This window comes from Dermacentor albipictus, chromosome 2, assembly GCF_038994185.2.
Source record: "Dermacentor albipictus isolate Rhodes 1998 colony chromosome 2, USDA_Dalb.pri_finalv2, whole genome shotgun sequence".
Lineage (NCBI taxonomy): Eukaryota > Metazoa > Arthropoda > Arachnida > Ixodida > Ixodidae > Dermacentor > Dermacentor albipictus.
In genome coordinates this window covers 194302337-194319008 of record NC_091822.1, presented here as the reverse complement: position 1 = coordinate 194319008, position 16672 = coordinate 194302337, and the positions used below count along the sequence as shown (strand labels likewise).

At 47.0% G+C, this 16672-nt stretch overlaps 1 protein-coding gene across 17 annotated transcripts in view; it reads right to left on the bottom strand.

Annotated features, from left to right (window-relative positions):
• LOC135898527 (transducin-like enhancer protein 4) overlaps positions 1–16672 on the bottom strand; it is a 103422-nt gene that overhangs the window by 40455 nt on the left and 46295 nt on the right. For 6 of the 17 annotated variants that reach the window (XM_065427504.1, XM_065427503.1, XM_065427508.1 and 3 more), the window contains 4 exons: positions 6673–6714; positions 3594–3758; positions 1574–1618; positions 1422–1484 (listed from right to left, as the gene is read on the bottom strand). In XM_065427504.1, coding sequence (XP_065283576.1) covers positions 1422–1484; positions 1574–1618; positions 3594–3758; positions 6673–6714 — 315 coding nt within the window. The remainder of the gene's footprint in view (positions 1–1421; positions 1485–1573; positions 1619–3593; positions 3759–6672; positions 6715–16672) is intronic. The other 11 variants (XM_065427510.1, XM_065427509.1, XM_065427518.1 and 8 more) reach the window with 3 other exon arrangements.

Genomic DNA, 16672 nt, shown 5'->3' with positions numbered 1-16672 from the left:
AGCAACGACTGTCGTCAACTGAGGCCGAGTCACCACTTGCTGGTGTCACTCTCTCGCAACCGCCAGCAACTCAACACAACATAACATAACCCACATAACACGTTTATGGTATGCGGAGATTGCGACAAAGTTCAAACACCTAGCGACCTATAACCAGTCGCATCCTCTATACTTCTTGCACATTTTAATGCGACAACGTCACAGGCCCGTATCGCAGAAAGTCCAGCGTCGAACGACGTTTCGGCAAGAATTACGAACCACGCAGGCCCTCCACGTGGCGCAACAAAGTTATTGAACTAATTGAACTTCTCAAGGTAAAATACGTAGAAAAATCGTAAAGTACATCTCACACATAATCTACACACATAATAGCGTCGGATTGTAATTTGAATATACGAGAAAACATAATTCTATTCCTCGAAAACTAAAAAAAAAAACTAAGACCTCTTTTACAACGTTTCTACCATTCATAGAGCGGACATGGCGTCCCAGATTTGCGCGTGCAAATCTCAAAGGCCATAAAGCGGCGCGCCGGGTTTCTTGCAACATCTGCAGATGGCGCTCGCCTCCGCCGTATCGCGACCCACGCAAAACGCCGTGTTTGTACCAGAAAGCTTGCCTTCGAGCATAGCGTCCGCCGCCAGCGCGTAAGCTGCAGTTGCCGGGAAGCGTGAGAAGCACTCAGGGATCTCAGAACGCTATCGCGTTCCACTCGTAGAGGCGAAGCTTAGGCATGCCCTCCAAATTTTTACTGTTTCCTCATACTTCCACCCTTCTATTATTTTTTCTTCTTCTCCATCGTACTCCCTCTCCTTTTCAGATAAAGACCATATGAGCATCGAGGTCTCTTTCGGAATTAAATAAAACATACCGTACCATGCTGTCAGAAAACGAGGACTGCGCGGATCTCGCACTCGGTATTACTTGGATGCAGTACGTACTTCTGGCGGCGAAAAACTGCATTCCTGCATCCTATTTTATTTCCTTCTTACTTGTATATTTCAAAAGAAAGTGGGGGTAGATACATACTGCCCACCATTCTACCGAAAGCTATAGGCCAATTCTTATGTGTACGGAAAAGCGCACACCCAACAGGCGCGCGCTTACATGGCAGTGCGAAAGGTGCAGCTGCGCGCCGTTAGCATGCTGGATGCACCGCGCGGTTACTTCCACGAAAAGGCAAACCTTATGATATAGGGGGATGCGTCCCAGAATCCTATACAATCACTTTTGATATAGCCACGCACCTACATTTTTTTTTAGTTCGTTTTTTGGTTCGGTACACTTAAGACACTTCAATACAGACTGCATCACAAAGCAGATACCCAGCCCTGAAGCCGATCACTTGGCGGTGTGAGTCTCTGAACGGCAAATGAATGGCAGGAGCCGTTTTAGCCCCTCAAAAATCTGAATGAACTAACCTCTTGCGAGAGGAACGGCAGGATCTGGGCGATGATGGCATTCAGCCGTTTGGCCACCTCCGTCTGTAGGAAAGAACGAAGAAGCGTTTACTGCGGCTTCGTGGACCATACACGGGAGCCTCGCACCATGCATACAGAAAGGTTCCGCTCACCTGCTTGTGCATCTCGACGTTCAAGCCGTACGACATCTCGTAGTACTGCCGAGAGGAAAAGAACACATGGGTGTTCACAAGAACACACAAGAACGGCTCACTTCGTTCGTCATCTCCACTCCACACTCCTCAGACCCAACTGAATTTGATGCGACGAGCATGCCCCGTGAACACAGTGGGCAGGCGCCTTCTTTGAGTGCAGAAGCAAGACATTAAAGTTTTCTGGCAGCACAACACCCTCAGCTTTGAGGCACAGAACTGCGAGGAAATTTTGTTGCAGTTCCGAGTGCGTGTACTCGCAGCATTCGAACACATCTATTAATACAGCGCTGGCTAATCCAAAAGGGTCACACACGAAGGTTGAAGGTCGTTAGTGCATCTCTTTATTAGTGGGCAAGCGGCACAAGCGCATTTCGCACCACTCGTACGTGGCCGAAGACAATGACTTCGAAAATAGGATTCAGAACTTGAATATCGAGGAGACCGACTGTCCAACGAGACGGAATGTCCAATGGTTCATCTGGCCTGCAAGACGGAATGCCCATTAACCAAGGCGCAATATCCATCGAGACAGAATGTCCAACTACAAAAGCAAGTGCTACAGTATTCGAAAGTATTGACTGGTAGGGCTTCGTCTGGAGTACCCATAATCCGGCAACCATCGCTCGCACGCAAATCGAGCTTTCAGTGCAAGCAACACAATCTTCTCTGTCATGCGGAGAGGGAAGTGAGAATTTGCACAATTACTAAGTGCAGGCCAACATTACTCTAGTCTAGTAACGTTGGTGCAGGCAACGTATAATTATTTAGCGTATTATGGCGGTGCCTCCAGAAAACCAAGGGGGGAAACGGGGACACCAAGGTTCGTGCTCGCTGAGGAATGCATGTGCCCAGGATGTATGATTGGCTGTCCGCGATAGCGGACAGGGAATTTTGTACGCGAACACCCCCTGGTTAGAGCTGCCAAGAATCCTGAATTCAGTTGGACATTCCCGACTTTAAAGTAAAACCACCGAGTCCCGAATTGATCTAGTTAGGACGGCCATATATCCCCACCTTTTTTCCCCGTACCGAATAACACTCAATAAGGCAGATTTACTTCTTATTACACCTGACAGCTAGGTCGGCCGGTCCTGTCTTTGGTTTTCTGTTGTTTAATGTCATAAACACAAAGGCGTTTTCGCTTTTGTCGTGGTTCCAGTTTTGTTGCAGACCCTAATCGTTTGAGAGCCGTGTTAGTTAGGCAACTAGCATCTGTCCTGTAAATTGGGACATGGTAGTACTAAAAAAAAAAAAAAAGATGGACAACTTTTTTGCACGTGCACACTGGCGGCTCCTGGCACTGACCGAGTCGGTCGTCGCCGTGCCCGTTCAGCCCGATTTCATCGGCTCAAGAGTTGGCGACACAACCCCCGGCCGGTACGCGCCGGCTTCGGCGACACCCATTCCCGCACTGCCCTGCTTCCAGTTATGATACCCCCGCTGCCACTTGGGTGCCCCAGAGATCCCGCGCTGCCTGCTTTATTGTAATATCAGGCGCTCTCCCGAGGCCTCCGTTTTCCTCAGTGCTGTAGTCGTAAAAAAATCAATACTTGCCCGGTGACATGATGGCCAAAGTTGCCGGATTATGGCGACAGGAAATACCCAACGAGATGTAATGTTTAATCGAGACAGTGTCGAGCGAGACGGAATGTCCAACTAAGGCAGATTAATGTCCAACACGCCTGAATGCCCAACGAGTGTGAATGTCCACTATAGGTCATTCCGTCTTGTCGGACGTTCCGTCTGGTACGTTGGACATTCAGGCTGCAAGCGCGATCGATCACATGGCCGAGGAGCCGAAAGAATACAAACTTTTTTTTTTTCGTTTCCCTCACGATTGCAGACTGACACGCGCGTGCTTTAGCACCCCTTTCTGCGCACGCAGCGTGCAGGAATGAAGAGCATGCAGTGTAGTCCTCGCCCGAAGGAAGGACGCGCACTGCACGGTGACGGTTGACGAGTGAGAATGCACACTCACCATGACGTAGTGCCTCTGCATCTCGGTCTTCTCGCTGGCCAACTTCTCGCACTCGAGCTTGAGGCTATGGTACTGCGCCTGGAGAAAGTTGAACTCCTCCTTGATGCGGTCGCACGTCTCGGACACGGTAAACTTGAACGGCTGGCCCGCCTGCGCCGGGGGTCCCTGCGCAAAAAACGCGCCCGGGCCGGTAAAGATCTCGGTTGGCCCGTAGCACGAGCACTCTCACGACTACACACGCACCTTTAACACCGCGTTTACGGCTGTATACCCGACGACACGCTAACTAGCTTACGGTGTTAGATCAGATTCTTGGGTTTTACGTACAAGAACCACGATGTGATTATGAGGCACGCCGTACTGGGATATTACGGATTAAATTTGACCACCTGAGGTTATTTAAGGCGCACCCAATGCATGCACGGCACACGGGTGTTTTTGCATTTCGCCCTTATCTAAACACGGCCGCCGCAGCCGGGATTCGATCCCGCGCCCACAGGCTTAGCAGCGCAGCAACACCATGGCCACTATACGCCACCACGGTCGCTAGCTTACGGTGTGAACAAGAACGGTGCGTTTAAGTCACGCATAACGACAATGTTTAAAACTATTAGTCGACTGGAATTTTACGAAGAAGCCTGTCGTTCTGCACACTGAACTAGAAACTCCGTCGACATGTTATTTTCACGAAGATATGGTGTGATTGTCATCTGCGCGCAAAAGACGCCTTATATATTTTCCATCTTCGGAGTGCCTCAAGTTGAGAGTTCATCGATCGATCGATCGATCGATCGATCGATCGATCGATCGATCTATCTATCTATCTATCTATCTATCTATCTATCTATCTATCTATCTATCTATCTATCTATCTATCTATCTATCTCTATCTGCCTGTCTGTCTGTCTGCCTATCTATCTATCTATCTATCTATCTATCTATCTATCTATCTATCTATCTATCTATCTATCTATCTATCTATCTATCTTTCTTTCTTTCTATCTATCTATCTATCTATCTATCTATTTATTTATCTATTTATGTGCATATAATGGATCGCGTTAAACAGGAATCGTATGCAACGGTTTGTGACAGAAGTGTATGTATACCATTCCCTCCCTGCGAACGTTACACTTCACGTATGCGCACCCTTTAGAGCGAATCTTCTCGCTGAAGCCAGCACTGGTCGCCGCAGTAAGTCCACTGACCTGAACACAATAAGTTTTCATTGGCCGTGTACATGAGACGCGAAACTGCAGAGTGCTGCTACAATCTGTTACGCACGCGCAACAGTACACTATATGCTGTTGTACATGCTGTAGTATAGACTGCAATAGCAGTCTGACTCGCGTGTCCTTCCAAAATAATGAATGTCAAGATCGATGTCAGCACAGTTTCGTAACAATTATCTGCCAATAACCGCCGTGTCGATAAATGTATATACAAGCGTACGCCTGCTGGGGTCCCAAGGAGATTCAAAACGACCGCTGTTCAGCTAGCACCGACAGGTCTCGCCGACCGTATCCTGCACGCGGTGTACACATATACATTGATTCGGGTTCTTGTGTGGTGTACATGGCGATTATATATATAATAAACACGACCGAAGACTGCTGCATGCTACATGCTCACTCCTGGTACGGGACGGGGACACTGTTCGACGCGTGATCGATCATTCCCTCGAGACGTTATTTCGCCAGCCGCTAAACGTTGGCAGGCTGCGCTGCCTAAAGTACAGAGAACTCGACATGACACGTTTCTTGGCTAGTTGTTTGAGACATATAAAGTTAAGCGTGCAATGCAATACACATACACGTATCCTTACGCATGGAAAGCTTTCAACAAAAATCACTGTGCGACGCAAGCGGCCGCAGCGATTGTTTTCTCCCACAGTCGCTGCATGTGGGACAGCACATGTATGCCACCTCCTGTAGCGGTGTTTGAAGTGAAAGCTGTTTCCCATGCAGCGAAAAAAAAAAATCGCTGCGGCCGCATGAACACGCTGGACTCTATCGCAGCAGAAACGGGCAACCGATTTTGTGAACGCTCTCTCTACATATATACTTTAGTTTTTAAACAGGGTCGGGTGTCAAGAAGACAGGATCAACAGTACTGTTGGAGCCGTACGCATTTAGACAGCCTAATATTTTAATGCGCTTGGCATTCTTATCCTACGTCAGTCACCTTGTGTCTATCTGGCCTCTTTACGCCGCTTAGAGAGGGCTTCTAAAATTTCTCCGGCGCTGGGCGGACTTGAACCCACGTGCCACAGGCTCAAGGACAGCAGCCCGACGCTTTAGCGCTGCGCCACGAATGCCCGCTAGAGCGAAGGATTCAATCTCAGTGTTGGCAAGCACCGGCGCGCAACCGGTTCAATTTCGGAGGGGGACCTCGCGCGCGCGCCGCTAGAGGGCACGGCGTATCCAGAGGGAAGCGCTAGAGAGGAGCTGGGCCGCAGTACGCGGTTCACAGATGACGCGTTTCGGCGATGACAATACGCAAAGTGTCGCTACATCTTTTGAATGTTAATCGCATTAACGTTGACAGTCACTGTGGGATGGGTTCTGCCAAAAGATATATATAAAAATTTAGAATGCAGCTGTCAAACATTCTCGTCCTTGTGTTGCTCCTATTCTTCATCCCTGTTTGTTTGCGCACAAAAAGTTAAGATGAAACATTCTTCACCTCGATGTATACCGTTGATACTGTCGTCGGCTGCAAATGAATCAATTTCTATGATAATCGAGAACTGTCTACAGTTATTATTGTTGCTGTACTGTAAGCCCTATCGGGCTGTTAAAGGGTGGGGATCAAATATACCCAAGATATATATTACATTTATGTAGAAAAGCAATTCCATTCGTTGCTGAAAAGCGCCAGTTGGTTGGTAGTCTACAATGGAGAATTGTTATAGTGTGAATCGACCTCGTTCCGCTCAGTAATTGCACAAGGTGAAACCCTCAAAATCAGTCATGCGTCCACCATACATCCCACCCGCCTGCGTACGTGTGTGCACATTTGCTACATGACAGCTACAAAAAAATATAATAAAGCCTAACGGCACTCCTATCATATTTACCTGAAAATTTTCCAGCATCTTCGACCAGTACCCGGTAACAGTCTGCATGATAAACAACCGTCCTTTTCAACGCGCGACATAATTAGCGCCCGCGATATCATTCCAAAGCTTTACATAGTGAATGGTACACTGCACATTCATCTCTAACATGACAACTCTGCGACATGTGTATATACCCAAACAGTGCTTGTAGCATAGAAGCACGTGGTTTCGTGGACTGCTGCAAGCAGCGTTGCGATTGCGCGAACTGGTCGCGGAGCACCACAGCTAGCCGTGGAAGCCCTTCGCATATACATGTAGTACATCCATAACAGTTCTGTGCTCCTTCAGCACATGATGTGAACGCCTGTGATTGGTGCGCCTTTTCTGTTAGCTGTTTCCTCTTATTTTTCTTCTTTTATTTTTTTTGTTCCTTTTTTCTCCTCTCGCTTTTTGTCGTCTTTACAAACTTTATATCCCCCCACCCCAGTGCAGGATAGCAAACCGGAAACGCCTCTGGTCAACCTCCCTGCCTTTTCTCTCTCTCTCTCTCCCAGCACATGATAGTAAGCATCGTCAGGTCCCGTCTGCTAAAGCATGACTACATTAGAACGGTTTAGCACGTACGGCCAGCGCCCTTTGACGCATGCAGTGTGTATGCTACCTGCGTACGTGCACGGTATATTGCAGCAGGCAGCTCGCTGTGTCACAGAGATGGCGGCAAACTTTAGGAGAGCTTTAGAGGGAGATCAACTTTGCAAAGGACTCTTCGCCCGAGACGTTTGTGAACGGTTCACTTACAGTAAAGAGACATTACGTACACAATAAATTGAGTGGCAGCACTGATAATGCGAATGCAAAACCCAAACTCAACCTGGGGCCCATCGTAAGCATTGCAAATAATACTCGGAAGCTAACTTTTGGTCCAGAAGAACTTCAGTTTGGCCTAGTTGGTGTTTACTGCATATAATACCGCCCGTGTTGTTTATGTGTTATCTCCCGCTGTCCCCGTCTTTATTTACGGTCATTATGATATGCAGTAACTTTTGGTCCGCTATCATTGCCTGTGGGAGATATATCGCTATTCAGCTGAATTACTTGTGCAAGCGGACATTACTTGCACTAGCCGCAATGAATAATAAGCCAAACAAAATACGTTTTACTGACCGAGGCCTATATAACGTGAAGAAATAGAACTCATAATTGGCGAAGCGCCTGTAACTTTTCGCTCCTCCACCCACTTCCTCCCCTTTCTTTGAAAATGAACGTCTCGGTGTTATAGCACTCACAGACAATAAATGGTAAATGCGGCACAAGAAATGGCGATGCTGACGATGATAATCATCTACCCCGGATCTGTGCGAAGGCTCTAAGCTGCCTCTTGTCCTCGCATCTCTTACATAATGCCTTGGCTTGACCCCGATGACGAGATATGCTAACACATTTAGATATAAATATTCACGCGGCCGGGCCTCCTGCTTAATCGACCCGTAAGCGGTTACTCCGCACACGCAACGTACATATGAGCGTTGAAAAAAGAATGTATACATTATTCCATAAGCGTGCGCTGACGCGACGTAGATGCAGTGGTAACCAGCAGTGGGGGTGTATGTATCGAGCGTCGCGAGTCGGATATACATCTATGGAATGGCCGATTCCAAAACCAGTGATATGAGACAAGATACGGCCAGTTTGTACGACGCAGACATGAGGATCAACGCTGGTGGCGCCATCTTGCGATGGTGGGTTCAACCAGAGCGCACAGGAGTAGTAAAGCACTGAGCCGGCTGACGGGACTGTTTGCTAATTAACTGCAGCGGCGTAAATGAAGCAAAGTAATATATGGTGAATATTTTCCATAGACGCGAACGGTCATGCAGACCCGAACGTGTGTGACATATTGTGGCTAAACAAATCGCCACAAGGTGTCTTTACCAGCGCCGCCGCAGTATGGTTACTCTCATATACTCCATGCTGCAGCGGCCGTCCAGTCCTCCAGTGTTCCGATTCTCCGTAGCATACCGATAGCATACGATAACACAACGATACGATACGATAACATACGATAGCATACCGCCAGGTTATAAATAGCTTAAGTTAGCTTATCCATAAATGTATTAGCTTTCACGGAACACCGGGTTACCGAGACGCGCGCTGCATGCAGCAACAACGCTGATAGAGACACCTTGCGATGCTTGCTACAACCACAGCGCGTTAGACAAAAACTCCCTAGCCTGTCTAGGACATATTGTTCAGACAAGTTTTCGAGTTATCGGGGCGTTATAGAAGAAAAACTAAAAGGCTGTGTTCAATGATTACGTAGCTGCCAAAAATTTACACCAGTAGCTAAGTAGAATATACTTGGTTTCTGTATTTATATAATGGACGCCACCAGAAGGCACCATCAAAACGGCCGCCCTTTAGACCGCTCACGTTTACGTTAACCTGGTGTACCGCAAAGGGCAATGCTTTTACGAGCACTCAATGAATGAATGAATAAATCAATATTTATTTCCTTGAAAAAATACAAGGAGAGAGGTGGCCACAAAAAGCTGCTGTTTTGAGCAGCTTGACGGGGCAGCCACCCCCACACTGACAGCACAAGCGGGCACAAGGAAATTTATGAATCATACACAGGTTTTGGGACAAAAGAGGGGGGGGGGGGGGACACTACTATAAATACTCGCTACAACAAGGCAACTAACACAAACGTTTGTTACTGCATCGCTCACAATTTCGGGCATTAAATCCCCACCTGTTTTTCAACCACTGTCAATGTTCGACGACTATTTGACTGAGCACACTTTTCGGCACTTCGTTGGTGCTTTCTGCGATTTGACGAACATAACTGAAGTCCATCTAGGTTTTCCTTTTTTTCTTCTTCTTCTTGTCTTACCGCGCTGTGATAATACTTCTTCGCCTTAAATACGACGAAGCTCTATACAGAGCAGAGCTTTCGCCCAATGTGCACACAAGCCATAACAGTTCTTTTCAGGCTCGCTAAAGTAGCTCGCCTCAAGTTCCGTCACCGGTTTACCTTCGTTATATAAGCGAAAAGGCAAACATCAAGCACGGACGCTGACTGCCACTCTTAACATCTCTGCTCCAGTCAGTGCAAATGTGGAAGGTAAACAAAACGGGGGCAGTGTGAGTAACAGAGCCCGAAAGGCGCTCTCCTCTTCAGCAAAAGAACAAACACAACGCGGAGAAGGCGGCCTATGCGTCGAAGGAAAGAACAACCAAGCTTCGTCAAAACAGAGAGCCCGCGCGACAGACCCTCCCCCTGCGCGAGGTGCACAGAAAAAGGTGGCGTCCGTGTGCGCACAGCTGAGTATATACGCAGAGACTGCACGCCATCGGTCGAAGGGCTCACGTCGCTTTCACCGACGTTCGGTTCCACCGTGACGACTCAGCAAGAGCGCGCGCACACACACGAGGGCACCGACACCTTGCCGCCATTGTACACAAGTGTGCGTACAAAAGCCGCACGTGCACTCAACGAAGTAAACACACAATCGAACACGGCAGGGAAAGAAAAAGCGAAGGTGCGTGTTGCTGGGGGGGGGAGGGGGGGAGGGGAGGCTAGAACACCTTAACGACGAAGCTGCTCGGCCAAAACCTACTTACCAATAAAAGAAAGAAAGAAAGAAAGAAAAGAAAGAAAAAATACCCTCAGCGTTCTGAAACGTGCAAGAAATGGCAGCAGGTGATATCATAAGAAGCCAACAGAGAATGATACCAAGGACAACATAGGGGAAATTACTTATACTTACCAACTGAACTACAGAAACGATACATTAACGCAAATAAAAGAGGATGAAAAAAACTTGCCGCAGGTGGCGAACGATCCCACGTCTTCGCATTACGCGTGCGATGCTCTACCAATGGAGTTACCGCGGCGCCGTTTCTCCATCCACTTTCTTGGGTATTTATGTTTTACTACAAGAACTAACCCTAGGAGTGTTAGCCAGCGCCGCCACTCACAAACTTTGGCGGCGGATGTGGAACATCCTTTCTGCCGTAAGCGTCACGAGTACGTGATGTTTTTTGGGTGAAGGCAACTGCTCAATAAACCCCACACATGCTACCTGAAGACATCAATGTTGCTGGATTCGAAACCCTCGTTATGTAATGAACGAGGGTCTCGGTGATATTAAGTGATATATGGCTCAACGGAACGGTGCATGAGAAGTTTACGGTTTCGGTCAGCACGAATCGGGCCAAACAAACACGTTTTCTGCGAAATAATCTATCTATCTATCTATCTATCTATCTATCTATCTATCTATCTATCTATCTATCTATCTATCTATCTATCTATCTATCTATATGATTACCCAAACGAGCGTTGCGTTTACCTGTCACTTAATATACACAAACGTCGCTGTTCGACTGGTCCTAAATTGTTTCGTGGGAGCAAAAAATGCCATGTTAAGATTAAATGTCGAGCACGGCGTATAGATAAACTATGAAGTTTGACACCCTCCAAAAAATCTCGCGCGCCAAGCGTAAATACTTTTTCCCTTTCCTCCCTATACACGGTCATGTTGATGTCGCGAGTACATTATGTGCTACCTGCGTTCAACGCTCGACGATTTACATGACTAGCACCACTAACAAAAGCGAACGCTTGGTGTGTTTGTTGAATGGTTCGAACACCAACTTCGCGCGCGTAAACAGTCTGACCGAGGCGCGGGCCTGTGGTTGACTCGTCTGCCTCGCTTGAATGACGTTAACCACGCGGCTCGCATTTTTTTTTTTTTAAACAAACCAGTAGGTTATGTCGGTGACGCTAGACTGGGCCGGCGTATATACAGGATGCCCCACGTAACTTGATCCCTACATTAAATATATGCAAATTCTACGAAGCTGGACAGAACCAAGGTAATGTTGTTTGCGTCGCTTGGAGATACTCAAATTGTTCTTTTCAACTTCTCAACTATTATAAATAGACGAAAAGGACAATCGGAGGATAATTACTTTACTTGTTCTACAAGCGACATGTGTGTCTCGTGTGTATTCTTGCGCATACGAGTATAGTTTTGCATCAGTAGCTGTTGCTGAACGAAGACGAAAAATAAAAAAATAGAAAACTTAATAAAGCTGGTTTATTTCGCTATAACATTGTTTTGTACGATTAGTGCATGTCCGTGCTCTTTAATATTCCACCAACAAGAGGCGGGCGTGAAGCAAAACGGTTAAGTTTTCTTACGTAGCTTCATGTGGCAAATCTGTGGCTGCTGTGACAATATTACGTGTCATTTTTAGAAATCTGCGGTGAAGACAACAGTTCATCGGACGAAAATTGCAATTGGTAAAAGCCGACAAGAGCCATGGGCGCACCAAAGCAAATAAAAACATTTTTTTTTGTGTGTGTGTGTACTGCACAAGCTCTATACAGCAAATACATAAGGCTTCTTGCTTGCCACTTCTGTGAAATGAATTATTTCAGCGGAACACACATTAAAGTGCAAGTTACGAACGTCGCTTTTTTTTGCAGCCTCACATCGTGCATCACCGCATTTCGACGGTAGCAACGCCGCTCATACCACTCACCTGGCCAAGGTCTTTATGATGCATTAAACGATATGTCTTGGTTGTACAACAAGCGGCCCCTGCGCACTGTTTGATCATATTAGCGGAACAGTGCCGCTTGTCTCATTGCTTCTCCTGTCTTGCGAAACTGCGGTGTTTGTAGCTGATGACACGTTTCAATTATTTAGTTTGTTCTTGCAGACCGATATACTACCTTGACGAAATTTTGGTCAATGCCGGCCACACAAAGGAGAAAGTATTTGAGGGCGTGAACGTCACCACACGGGAAGATGCTTTTCGGCAAAGTTTGACAACAGGTCTTCGCGCACCAAGCGGCAAAGGTGGCAAGCTGACCCTGTTGCCAGGCGGTAGCGAGGGTGGCTTGTTAAATGCTGCGTGCCTCGTTTTCCTAGCAGCGAAAGGAACTGCTGACTACCAAAAGAAAATGGATGGGCCGCGCTTCGAGAAGTGGTTCACAGCATAGCTTTTGTCTAACATTAAACTGCGCAATGGACAATGTCCCTTACCACAGCGTTCGCCTCGAGAAAGCTCTAACGTCGTCAACACGAAAGAGTGACATCCAGTCATGGCTCACAGTGAAGAACATCGCACTTCCCCAGGATCAATTAAGAGCAGAGTTATTGGAGCTGGTGAACAAACACAAAAGGATGTTTTCCGCCTATCGCGTGGATGTTGTCGCCATAAGGCTGCCGGTCACGACGTCGTGATAAAGCGCTTCCTCCATATCATTGCAAGTTCAATTCGATCGAACTGATATGGAGCCAGGTGAATGGTTACGTCGCTGCTAAAAGTACCACATTCACCCTTCCCGGCGTCGAAAAACTGCTGCATGAAAGCATCAATCTTGTGACGGCACACAAGGGGCTTCGGGCGTGTGTGTTCAGAAAATCGATGCGGAGCTCTGGCACCGTGACGGCCTCATTGACGCAAGCCTCGACTAGCTTCTAATTTCACTCCGATCGCATTCGAGTGATGCGAGTTGTGACAATGACATGAGCGGAGTAGAAGAGCTCACGTGAACACAGTCGCAGAAGCCACCGCAACATTGTGTTGCGTACTTGTGCATATGACACGCGCTTTTACTAATCCCGCGGCATTATAATTCTTAAGTTTTACTTGGTAAAGACACAATATGACAAGGCACGGTGTAGTGTACTTTACGCTACACCGTACTTACACCAGCCCGTGTTATTTAAAGAGCGCCTAAATATAAGTGTATTGGCGCTTTTGTATTTTGCTCGCAGCGAAATGTGCCAAAATCCTTTGGAAATAAAGTCTTGTTGTGTTCACAGAGGGGTTTACTATAGTTCTTTGCAGGGAAGCATCGCATGGCATTTCATTGCGATGCATTGCAGCACAGTGTGTATATATATATATATATATATATATATATATATATATATATATATATATATATATATATATATATATATATATATATATATATATATATATATATATACACACTCCCAAGGTTAGTTCTATAGTAGTCAAAAAACAAATATACCCCACGAAAGTGGATGGGAAAGCAGCCCTGCGGTAGCTCAATCGGTAAGAGCATCGCACGCGTAATGCGAAGACGTGAGATCGTTCCCCACCTGCAGCAAGTTGTTTTCTCACCAACCATTAATTGCCATTAATTTATCATTTATTTCATTCAATTAGTAAGTACAAGTCACTTCCCTTACGTTCTCCTTGGTGTCGTATTTGTTGGCTTCTTATGATTAATAAAAATCGGGCCCCTCGGTTAACTCCCTTCCTTCTCGTTGATGTGTGTGTGTGTGTGTGTGTGTGTGTGTGTGTGTGTGTGTGTGTGTGTGTGTGTGTGTGTGTGTGTGTGTGTGTGTGTGTGTGTGTGTGTGTGTGTGTGTGTGTGTGTGTGTGTGTGTGTGTGTGTGTGTGTGTGTGTGTGTGTGTGTGTGTGTGTGTGTGTGTGTGTGTGTGTGTGTGTGTGTGTGTGTGTGTGTGTGTGTGTGTGTGTGTGTGTGTGTGTGTGTGTGTGTGTGTGTGTGTGTGTGTGTGTGTGTGTGTGTGTGTGTGTGTGTGTGTGTGTGTGTGTGTGTGTGTGTGTGTGTGTGTGTGTGTGTGTGTGTGTGTGTGTGTGTGTGTGTGTGTGCACGCGATATATGTTATACACGTCTGACTAAGCTTTACGCTACTTTCACACAGATCGTACATATTCACCGCATGCTCACATGGCATGAACAACGCGCTTTCGCGGAATGCGCTAGTGAAACCTAAAGCGAAACCCCCGCGAAACGTTCGGACTACTAGGCTTAGTAACACATGTGCATAGGCTCCGCGCCCACGTAGCCTTTACCGTACTGCCACAGAAACTTAATTGTCGCTAGGCATAGTCTATAGTAGGATATAACTTTTAAAAAAAACAGCTGTTGGCAACCAAGGCACACGGACCGCGCGAGGTTGTTATTCCGCCAGCCAATCACAGAAGCAAACAGAATCGTCACGTCACCATTTCAAAATGGCGTCGTACTTGATACATCCGGAGCGTCTGCTGATCTTGAAGTCTTTTCATCGGTGGAAGCGATGAGGTGTGCAACAGACATGGACAAACTGCATGACGGTCTGAGCATTTCACTTTTCAAACGTCCGCGGGACAATTCATTTCACTGCTGACCCTGTTTTACTCATGAAATTTCACTGCCAACTGAAGTGAAACTTGACAATAAATAGTTGCAGCAAAGCAATGCATTTTATTTCAGTTCAATAAAGAATTAGGCTGTCACCGTTCCATTGTAATAGACGAGGGAAAACATCCAAAATGGCGCGCTTATAATCTTATTTTTGTGGTTACCGCCTTATTTTAGTTAACAGGAACAGTTTGAAGTACGAACTATTTGCAGCCTCGCTGAGAAACAGTGGCTGGCGGTTGTGAGGGCGTGGGCGGGGCTTCACTGCAGGCTTGAGTTGTGTCCGACTTAAGATGGTGTTGACAACAGGGGCTTCCGAGAGCGCGAGCGAGGGTGACGTGGCGTCGCGGCGACGCCCTCTCCCCTCAAGCAATAGCACGGCAGCAGGCGTACCCTTTCGGCCGATCTGCTCCGCCGGGGCCCGAGCCAGCAAGCGCGGGTCGGTGTCACGAGCTGCACGCGTGGCGTCGCAGCAAATGGGAAGTTTCGCTGCTACAGACGCCGCCATCTTTTTCTCTCAATGGGCCATTTGACGCTATCGCATTCAATAACCGCTCTTTGTGCGAAGCAAGAACGACTTGAATTACAAATTCAAAAGTCGCAGTGAGCTCGTCCTCCATTTCCCACGTGTTGCCCCATGTCCGAGCTGTAAACGGATCGAGTTCCGTGTTTAGGTGAATAAACAATGTTCGTTGGAATAATGCTTACTGCGATCGTTAGAGTATTCTCAGCGCAAAAAAAATAATAAAAGCTTTCTCTATCAAAAGGGATTTCGCAATGCGGCTCAGCGTATTATTCAGAGAATGTGGACTTTTTCCCCTTCATTAATTTACATACTTCTGTTGTCATTCCCGGCACCATGTTCCAATCGAAAAGTTCGAGCGGTCGCCCATTCTATTGTACGCTTTCTCGCCTTTTCTGTGCACTCTTTCCCCGACACGCACACCTGTAGCAACAGACAGCGAGTCGTAACCACATTAATTCGTGTAGGAGAACGTGACCCCTCTGCCAAGCAGACGGTGATCCATCACGTAGCAAATACCAAGCGTACACACTCCCTCAATAGATGTGGAAAGTTCTAAAGGCAGAAAAATGTTAGAAAGAATGGGCGGATGAGGGTGGACGTTTTGACGGCGACGTGCTGTGCTATATGTCGTACGACAGCTGCGGTTGAATTTGAAGTCAGATGTGCCATTTGCGAAAAAAGAAGCGTCGTACCGAACTCTGGACTGTCACGCACGGCGGTCTCCTTGCCCCAAACGATTGCATCGAGCCAGTTGCGTATGAATTCAGACAGTTGAGTAGCAGCCGCCATGCCGCGTTTAACACTGATTTCTAACGGCAGGATGTTCAGCGTGCGCATGGGCATCCCTCGCGCTCCCCGCTAGGAATTTCTTCATAAATTATATACCCGTACGTTGTGTAATCTGCTTTCCTTACTCTCTGAGAATAGCATGTCTTAAGGGGAACATTCAAATGTCAATAAAGGGTATATGACTTCGCAGCATATGTTTCAAGGAAGCACAGGACAGGATGCACGAGGCAGACATCCATGCATAAAAAAAAATGTATTGCATGCCTTCATGTCATATATTGCAGCTGTAATCTATAGCTGAAAACTTAATGAGATGTTTCCTTTAAAATAGAGCCATGTTTTACATACAGTGAGATTGGCTGTTAAAGGGAACACAGTACAGTGTTTCAGTTTGGCGTTTTTACGCTCCGCTCAGCAGCTGAGCGGAGCGGAAGCGCGAATGCGCATGCGCCCTCCGCTTAACCGCGAGAGCGACAAACACGGTGCGCTTACAAGCTGC